Source organism: Fulmarus glacialis, unplaced genomic scaffold (assembly GCF_000690835.1).
Source record: "Fulmarus glacialis isolate BGI_N327 unplaced genomic scaffold, ASM69083v1 scaffold28106, whole genome shotgun sequence".
NCBI classification, from domain to species: Eukaryota; Metazoa; Chordata; class Aves; order Procellariiformes; family Procellariidae; genus Fulmarus; species Fulmarus glacialis.
Genome location: NW_009219261.1, coordinates 1,429 through 10,735, shown reverse-complemented (window position 1 = coordinate 10,735; position 9,307 = coordinate 1,429). Strand labels below are relative to the sequence as shown.

At 45.4% G+C, this 9,307-nt stretch overlaps 1 protein-coding gene across 1 annotated transcript; it reads left to right on the top strand.

Moving 5' to 3' along the window:
* The first annotated feature begins 1,342 nt into the window (after window positions 1-1,342).
* LOC104078607 (cytochrome P450 2K4-like) lies at window positions 1,343-9,307 on the top strand. The gene is made up of 9 exons (XM_009580302.1): window positions 1,343-1,709; window positions 3,000-3,162; window positions 4,526-4,675; window positions 5,733-5,893; window positions 6,554-6,727; window positions 7,777-7,918; window positions 8,083-8,267; window positions 8,497-8,638; window positions 8,971-9,307. The coding sequence occupies exons 1-9, from the start codon at window positions 1,524-1,526 to the stop codon at window positions 9,156-9,158; spliced, it is 1,491 nt and encodes a 496-aa protein (XP_009578597.1). The 5' UTR covers window positions 1,343-1,523; the 3' UTR covers window positions 9,159-9,307.

The following is a 9,307-nucleotide window of genomic DNA, read 5'->3' as shown; positions in this document are numbered from 1 at the left end:
ATGCCCTGGTCTTTCCTCCAGAGACCCCAGGGGCAGCAGCACACTCAGGGCAAGCCAGTACAAGAGCAGGCTTGCTCTAGCTCCTCCTCCAGGCTCCCGGCCAGGTGCCCGTGCTCTTTTCCTCCAGGTCTCTGCACCCCCATCCCCTCGGGGGCTGATTCCTCCCTTATGCCTTTGGTTACGTCTCTGCAGGGATCCTGACACTTTAAAGAGTCAAGGACAAGGGGCTCAGCCTGGGCACCTCACCTCACACAGCCCTTCATGTTCTTGCCTCAAGGTCATGTACAATTTACTTCTCTACAATTCTACTAGAAAGCTTTTCCAAACACTATTGTGAAGGCTGTGGCTCATCTCTGGTCAGTCTCAATGAAAGCCCTGGATGGTTTCTTCTCCATGGCTTCTTTTAACACCTTCTTCTCTGCTGCTCACTCTCTTAGACTCTAAGACACACAAGTCAGACTGTACCTCAGCCCTCTTTCCTCAACCAACAGAGGCCATTTTTTCTCATTTTCCCCTCAGCTTTGGCTCCCCGTTCAGAGATAATCATACAAGCTCTTCTCTCCACCTCTCTTCCTGAAATGGTTACAGCTGGATGTCAATGCCACAGCTGAAGATACAGGCCCTACTGTACAACTGGCTCTATGTTGCCCTGCTTGAGCAGCAGTGTTGAACCAGATGACCTCCAGAGTTCCCTTCCAGCCTCAACCATTATGGGAAAATCAGGAGCCTGTAAGGCATGGCTTATCTAACCAGGTTCAGCTTCTGGTTTTGGAAGAGAAGGTGCTCCTTGCCCTCTATTCACTTTAAAGGAAGCTGAGGCTATCAGATCAATACAGACCTCACCATTTGGCCAGATCAGTCTGACCGTACATTTTATTCTGCCTGAAATCCTGCTAGAACAAAGATATGTGTGTCACGACACATTATTCAGCTAGCTCAGGGGAGCTTGGCACTGAGTTCTTCCTCTCTTGAGCACTTCTGATCAATGCAGCTTTCCACTACAGGACCCACAGTGCATCAAGGCCATAAATCCACACTCAGGTTACTCAAGAGAAATCTTCACAACTGTCTCAGATCCCTAGTCCGCTGAGCTTCTGCTCTTGTCAAGACCTGGCATCCCCAACATAAAGAAAGAAGGGAAAGCCTGAGCAACCAGTGGAACCTCTTCCTTCTTCTCCCACCTCCTCCCAGTCTCCCAGTTCAAGGCAGTGTTTGAGTTGCTGTTTCTAAACTGGACTTATGCCCACAGACATCTCTGCCAATGCACAGGACTAGTTTAAACATCACCCATTAAACAGTAACCAGTACAGGGCAAAGTAAGCGCACACGGTGGTGAGAGTGCCTAGTAGGGATTCTCCAAGGGTAAAACCCCAGACGGGCATTTCTACCATTTCTTAGAGGTGGAGCTCATATCTCTGTATGTGTACAAGTGCCATTAATACTTGAAACTCTTAACTTCTGACAGGAGATTGCATTCTCTGCCTGAATTTTCCTGTTCTCAGCTAAGCCTTTGCTGAAAGACAATGGATTGGGTCAATCTTGTTCCTGTAGGGTTACTGTTTATACTCATTCTCCTGCTGATTCTGAAAAGACAACATATCTGGAAGAGGCATGCAAGAGAAAACTTCCCTCCAGGACCCAGACCTTTACCCATTATTGGAAATCTGCACATCATGGATCTGAAGAGACCTTACCTGACAATGATAGAGGTAACTTCTCTTGTTCCTTTTCTTAGAGCTCTCTAAGGCAGTCAGTGACCCCCCCAAAAGGGGTACAAATTTTGCTCTGGACAGGTAGATACAAATGCAGCAGAATTAATTATCTGCAGTAACTGCTCTTCCTATCACATGATCTTGTGTCAGTGCAGGGGAATTGACTTCCAGCCACATCAAGAGAATCGACCTATTTCTGTGGAACACAGGAAATGCTGGGGTTCTCCAGACAAGGGTAACTAGAAGAGATGGGCCCTACAGTTCCTACAGGAACTTCCACCAGGGGCTGCTAAAACATTTGGGGAGGAGACCAGAACTTTCTGGAGGCTGTTTGGTGGACTCAGCCATCAGGGAACTGGCAGAAAACAGCTTCTTGATCCCCTCCCTTCATCCTCACCATGAAGGAGGAACTTTTCTGGTTTCCCAAAGCAAAGTAGGAAACAAATAAACACTGCTTATTCTTTCATATCTGGTGGCAGTAAACCCCAGGACTTCAGGGAAGATGGTGTGTGACAGTCAGATAATGGTTTGGTTTGTGGGGTCCTCTCACCGCACTACTCCTCAAAGCCATGAACAGCAAACCTAAGAGTTTCAGACAGTTCCTGTGCCCTGATGTACTACCAACTTGAAAACTGGTCTCCCTTCTGGGTTGGGGAACATTCCCAACATATCCTTTATGAGTTCTTAGTTTCTCAATCAAAAGTTACTTACAGAGTCCATGTAGTGGACACAGTTACCTCATAACTCAAAATGAAGCCATTCTTAACTTGCTTTCCTGGATTTCATTCCCATGTGAGCCATGCAGTCTACTCCTGCCTGATTGTGGCTGCACCTTGTCACTAAAGGCAGTAACTCCAGATGCATCTAAAGGCATAATTCCAGACTATTTAAGAGCTGTTACTCATGATTCCAGCTGATTTGTACCTCCCCAGATTTGTATACCAGGAACTGCACAGGTTTTGCCACGATTACTGAGAAATTCACTTTCCGTTTGTCTCTTCAAAGGAACACAGGGCCAAGCCTGTCTGCTCTTCAGCCTTTCCTTTAGCCCCTCTAAGAGTCTGTTACTCAAATACCCCACAGAGGATTCCAGACCTCATTGTGATTCTTTTTCTTTAAAAGAGCTCTAACATTTGTATGACAAATTCTCCACATTTTGGACAGTGAATGAAAAGCCAATGCCATGCAGGAAAGAGAACATTAAACCTGCTGAAAATCAAGTATTTTGAGTTTGCTGAAAATCATCTGAAAATCATCTTCTTTTGTTGTCCCCTTTCATCCCACTAGCTATCCAAAAGGTATGGCCCAGTCTTCAGCATTCAGATGGGACTAAGGAAAACGGTGGTGCTCTCAGGATATGACACAGTGAAGGAAGCTCTGGTGAACCAGGCAGATGCATTTGCAGGGAGACCTAAAATACCAGTTGTTGAAGAAACAGGAAAAGGAAAAGGTGAGCGTGCTGTTCTGTTCCCCATACACCTGCCTTCTGCAAAGAAGAAGGAGACTTCTCCATGGAGAGGAGAATGCAGAACGTCTCACTTTGTTTTGCTAAGCATGTGAAGCAATGGAAATGAGGGGGAAATTGAACAATGTGTGGTGATATTTATCGGGGATAAGGGGAGATGATACTCTTAATTTACACATAAACACATAATTTACAGGTCTGAATCTGCAGCCGAGTTTTCCCTTAGAGGTGACATGTTGAGGAGCTGACATGGGAGCATCTCCTGATCTCTTCTCACAAAGGCCACCTCTGCAGCCACCCAGCTACCAAAACCTTGTCACATAAACCCAGTACAAACTGGCAGAGAAGTGTCTCCTACATCAGCAGCACTATCTCCAAATAATTCTTGTGATATTGATATTATTGAATGCTTATTTTAAATTTTGCAGTTCAATTTACATTTGAAAATAAATCTCTCTTAAAGAGAGAATAAACAATAACCCAAGCCTTTATTTTGCTTCTAAGGAAGCTCACTTTTGCTCTGAGTTCTTCTGGTGGAGATTTCACCCTCCACAGGTGCTAGACCCTGAATTTCATGTTTCGATTCCCATAAATATTGATGGGATACATGGAGGTAGGGACATGAGAGATTGTTGTCTTCTGACAGGAAAGCAAGGGTGAGCACATTTGTACCTTGTGACCAGCTCTGAGTAATGTATTGTTAAATGCCAACCTATTTGCAAATGTTTTCTTTCCTCACTAGGGACAGTTTCTTGAACAAGACTTTAAGCAAGAATAAGAGAGCATGACAGGTGCAAGGAGAGTAAATAGCAGCACCAGCTTGACCGAAACGTCTCTGCAGATGCCACTGAGAATTCTCTGCAGCTTTTCTAGTATGTAGGGGGTTGGGATTATCCCCACCAAGTGGGGAGATTTTCCAAACAGATGCCTGCATTTGAGGTTTCGTTTACTCTCTACAGTCTGCATAAGAACACTAGCACCCTTGAGAGAGGATACATCTCACCTAAGGGAGACATCTAAGGTTAATGAGCACACTCACCATCCTAGGTGATGTTCCAGAGGCACAAAACCAACTCTCTGTTCTAAATTCTAAACAAAGCTGAACAAAAGCCCTCATGTCTCAGGGCACATCAGGCACCTCACGAACTCAGAATGGTGGCTGTTTCCCTCAGAGCTTTCTCCTGACATATCTTTCCTGTCTTATTTCATTCTACGTGGGGACACAACATGTCTTGAGGGTTTGACAGGTTTCCTGCCAGCACTCATCTCTATCAAGACTGAGGGTAGATGAGGAATCTTTGCTCTCGTGATGAAATTTCTATTTCTGTGTTTTCATTTTCCATTTCAGGAGTTATATTTTCTGATGGAGAAAACTGGAAAGTGATGCGAAGATTTACTCTTACAACCTTACGAGACTTTGGAATGGGCAAGAAGGCCATAGAGGATCGTGTTGTAGAAGAGTATGGATACCTGGCAGACACCATTGAGGCACAGAAAGGTGGGGGGAATCTTACCTTCATAACACACTGATTTTCCTCAAGCCTCCTACAGAAATGTTAAGGGTCGAGGAAGAAGAGTCTCTGAACTCTTTCAGAGGTCTACCTTTCTCCAGCATCCATGCTCCAAGGAGTTTATACAAGCTGTCTGTCTCTCTACCTGGCAATTGCCTGACATGCAAATGAAAAGCATTGATTGAGGCATTGGAAGTCAAACATGGAGTCAAACATCAAACAGCACATCTGAGAAGAGTAATTTATTCCTCCATGTGCAGCCCCTTTGATTGATTTAGGGGCACTGGGAGAGCAGAAGGCCATTGCAAGGGCTTGCATACCTATACTAAAATATTGATTGTCCCTAAAGTCACATGTCTGGGAAGCCCCTTCCAATAGGAGGCAGAACATCCAGTTAGACATTTCACCAGCATCATCTAAGATTATTTCTCACTAGGCTCAGTTACCAACAGCAGGACTTCATCCGACCAAGCAGACTTGGGATAAAAACAGATTTCTACCTCATCGTTCTAGTTCAGGCTTCAAGTCCTCACCTTGAGCCCCTGAAAGCAGGAGCTGTATCCAGCCGCAAAGGAACTGCACCAGAGGGATCTAGAAGCTGTAAAGTGCGAGCCCCAGCAGGAAAGATTGAATGACCATGAGCTGCTGAGTTAGGAGATTGGACCTAAAGGGCCTGAAAGGACACAGTCCAAAATATAGTGGTGATAAGGGACAGCCCAGGACAGCACCGGTGGGGGAAATGGCAATTCCCTTATACCAGGAAACTTTAAGATCATGTATGCCCAAACAAAGCAGCCTGGGGAAGGGCCACAAAGACCCAGGGCCACAATAGTCTTGGAGAAAATGGAGGGGAGCAAAAAAGACTTGCATTCAGTCCCTGGTCTGTCAAAATGCTGTTAGGGTCATGTGAATCCTGAGATGAGGGAGCCTTTCCTCCTGCCAGCTCTGTGCCTATCATGTCCCAGACTTCACTGAGCCTCTGCATGCCACTTTAATTAGAGTAACTATTGACTTTATTGTTTGCACCACCTTTTCCCATGCTAGGGAAGCCCCTTGAGATGACTCTGATGATGAACGCCGCTGTTGCTAATGTCATCGTATCCATATTGCTTGGAAAGCGATATGACTATGAAGACCCCACATTCAAAAGGCTCCTGTCAATGGTGAACGAAAATCTCAGGGTTTTTGGAACTCCATCAGTTTCGGTAATTCATACTGTTTGAATATTGCTCTTCAAAAGCATGATTATGCAGTGGTATACAGAGGTACACCTCTCCAACGCTGATCATTGCAACAATTCTATCTGTACATGCCTGAAATGGCAGAAACTGGACCTCTCATGCTATTTATGGGTTTCTCTTAGCAGCATAGCCTGGGAAATGATAAATTCATCCTTTCATGAAGAATTGAACAACATGTAATATGATACAAGGATTGTGTCCCCTAGCAATAGTTGTTGGTCATTATTCCCCATCTCCCATTACAAGCAACAAGGTCAAAATCAGTGTGGGAATGCCTGTAACTGTCTCTTCAGCTTGAGACTCCCAATTTCAACCAGTGTGGAGAGGGAGGGATGAATTCTCTAGGAGTGGAGAGGTAGGAAATAGTGTCAAAGACATATGCAAAAACATGGGATTTCTAGGCCATCATTAACTAGTGTCATTAATACTCAGTGTAAGAGGGAATAAATTTTAACCATTTTACACAGTTGGCCAGGGAAAAAGGAGGACGAAGGAACATATTGCATCTTGAGTATAAGACTATACACCATTTCGTGTAAGGGCTTTTCTTAATATACGCTGTTGAACTGTGATACATCTGCTTAGGATCTGTTTTTTCTTCCTCGCTATCTCTGCATCTTGCAGATGTACAACACGTTCCCAGTCCTTGGATTCCTCCTGAAGAACCACAAAATTTATATTCAGAATGTAAAAGAAATCAATGCTTTTATCAAGGTGACTTTCATAGAACATCTCAAAGCCCTGGATAGAAACGACCAGAGGAGCTTCATTGACACTTTCCTTGTGAGACAACAAGAGGTAATTGAATCCTAGCAGCTTCTTCAAATATCCTCACTCTTCTTTCAAGGCTTGGTAGATAAACAAATGTTCTTCAAGAGAGATACAGCATGTGCAAAAGTCCTATCAAAAACTGCGGTCAGACTAGAAGACTGTGCAGTCATTTCAGCTAGGAGACAAATTGATCACGAGCAAGCATCTTTATGTGTCCCCAGTAATTTATCAGGAAAATACAAAACACGATTTCAGCAAGCAAAGTATGAGCAGATGTTAGTTTAAAATCCCTTTCTGCACCCCAGCATTTCTGACTCTTAAATTCATAGAGACATACCCAGGGAAAGCTCTAGGCCCGGGACTCTTTGGCACATATTTCTCGGTTTCAGTTGCCAGCAAACACAAGATTTCTTTTACCTGCTTCAACAAAACTCTAGTTTCACAGTTCTGTAAAATATGGCAGTGTTTGTACCCAGCCCTCACCTTTATGTGGTCTGGACTCATGAGTTTTAAGCCCAAGTCTGCTATAGCAAAAGCATGGGTTGGCTGCTGGATTACAGGGGAACATGAACCACCTTTCTAGGCTCTCTTCTGGTGCTAGTGGCAGGTAAAAGCAATACCATCATGGGCCGAGTCCCCAGTACTCTTGAGTTCATGCCAAAACCCAGCTCTGACAGCACATTTATTCTTCTTCCCAACAAATCTTACCCTGCAAGATGCCCTGCTCCATGACCCATGGGCAGAAAAAATCTGAAGCAAATGATTGAATCACATGGGTGGCCCCAGCGACTGCTTGCTCTTTTCCAAAACATTCTTGTCATCACTGACATGATCCAAGCTGAAGACCCTTGTTGACTTGAGTGCGTGTTGTTGTGGGCAGCACAGGCAGTCCGAACACTCTATCTCAAGACTCAGCTTAGAACAGGTTTCTCAAGGCATCCCCTCAAAACCTTCTTATCCTTTACACTTAACTCCTCCCTGAGGGCTGCATATGAAAGCTTTTCCCTGTTCTCCAATAAAAAAGTGCCTTCTTGAATCTTTAATCAGCTGATATTACTACTGTTTCCTATCTCCAGGAGAATGGAAAGACCAATGGATATTTCCATAATGAAAACTTAACTGAGGTTGTGAGAAATCTGTTTGTAGCTGGCATGGAGACCACATCCACCACTTTGCGTTGGGGCCTTCTGCTCATGATGAAATATCCTGAAATTCAGAGTAAGTGGAAACCAGGCAATCAGCTGCTTCCTTCTCATCAGGTCACCTCAAATGTGACTTCACATTGAGCATTGAACAAAAAGTGAATTCTCCACATCCCCCTATTCCTAGCAGGAGCAAGAGACATTCAAGTAATCTATGTACGGTCCCTATTCCTTTCGCAGAAAAAGTCCAAGAAGAGATAGAGCAAGTGATAGGGTCAAACCCCCCACGAATCGAGCATCGAACCCAAATGCCATATACGGATGCTGTTGTCCATGAAATTCAAAGGTTTGCTAGTATCCTGCCATTGAACTTGCCTCATGAGACTACTGCAGACGTGACCCTCAAAGGCTATTTCATTCCCAAGGTGAGACAACTTCTGCGCTACTTTTCTTCTCTCTGACCCCAGTGTAACACATCTCCCTTTCAAGTCCTGCTTGCGTCCAAAGATGCTTGCTCACACTGGGGTTCTCACAGCTACTTTGACAGGATCTCCCCTATTAAAGTGGGTGTTTTCAGCTCCAACACTTGCCATCACTCTGGTAGTGACAGCACCACCATCCTCAGTGCAATAACTGCTCTGCCTTGGCTTGCAGGGAACCTACATTGTCCCCTTACTGGCCTCTGTCCTGCGAGACAAATCCCAGTGGGAGAAACCAGACATCTTCTACCCTGAGCATTTTCTCGACTCTGAGGGGAAGTTTGTAAAGAAAGACGCTTTCATGCCTTTTTCAGCAGGTATCTTTCAGTTTGTTTTTAGGGCTTTGAGGGGAACTGGACATCTAAGATTCCTTTCCCATTGGAGCTGGCCTCTCAGACTCTTCCCAGAGGTCTCCTCTCCTCTCCTCTCCTCTCCTCTCCTCTCCTCTCCTCTCCTCTCCTCTCCTCTCCTCTCCTCTCCTCTCCTCTCCTCTCCTCTCCTCTCCTCTCCTCTCCTCTCCTCTCCTCTCCTCTCCTCCCAGCGCTCTCCTCTCCTCTCCTCTCCTCTCCTCTCCTCTCCTCTCCTCTGACAACAGCTCAAGAAGCAGCTCCCACTGACTTTCTTATGGCCATTCTGCATTTTGTTCCAGGGCGGAGGACCTGTGCTGGAGAGACTCTTGCCAAAATGGAGCTTTTCCTCTTCTTCACCAGCCTCCTGCAGAGGTTCACCTTCCGCCCTCCCCCTGGAGTTTCCATCTCAGACCTGGACCTCTCTCCCTCCATCGGGATCACTGCCCCCCCCGTGACTCATGAGGTCTGCGCAGTGCCACGTTCCTAGGGCTTTTCTTAGTCATCTCCTTTTCCTGAAACACCCAGATGAAATATCTGTGTCTCTAGTCCCACGTGGGAAGTTTGGTACTTCTGAATCCAGTAGGGGATTCAGGAGCCAAGCGCACCTTGGCTCACAGCTGGAGGTGTCTCTCCCAC

Excerpts from the sequence above, each read along its gene's own strand:
- LOC104078607 (XM_009580302.1), top strand. The coding sequence starts at position 1,524 with ATGGATTGGGTCAATCTTGTTCCTGTAGGGTTACTGTTTATACTCATT. Across the intron at positions 3,163-4,525 it reads AGAAACAGGAAAAGGAAAAG|GAGTTATATTTTCTGATGGA; the intron begins GTGAGCGTGCTG and ends TTTCCATTTCAG. Across the intron at positions 8,268-8,496 it reads AAGGCTATTTCATTCCCAAG|GGAACCTACATTGTCCCCTT; the intron begins GTGAGACAACTT and ends CTTGGCTTGCAG.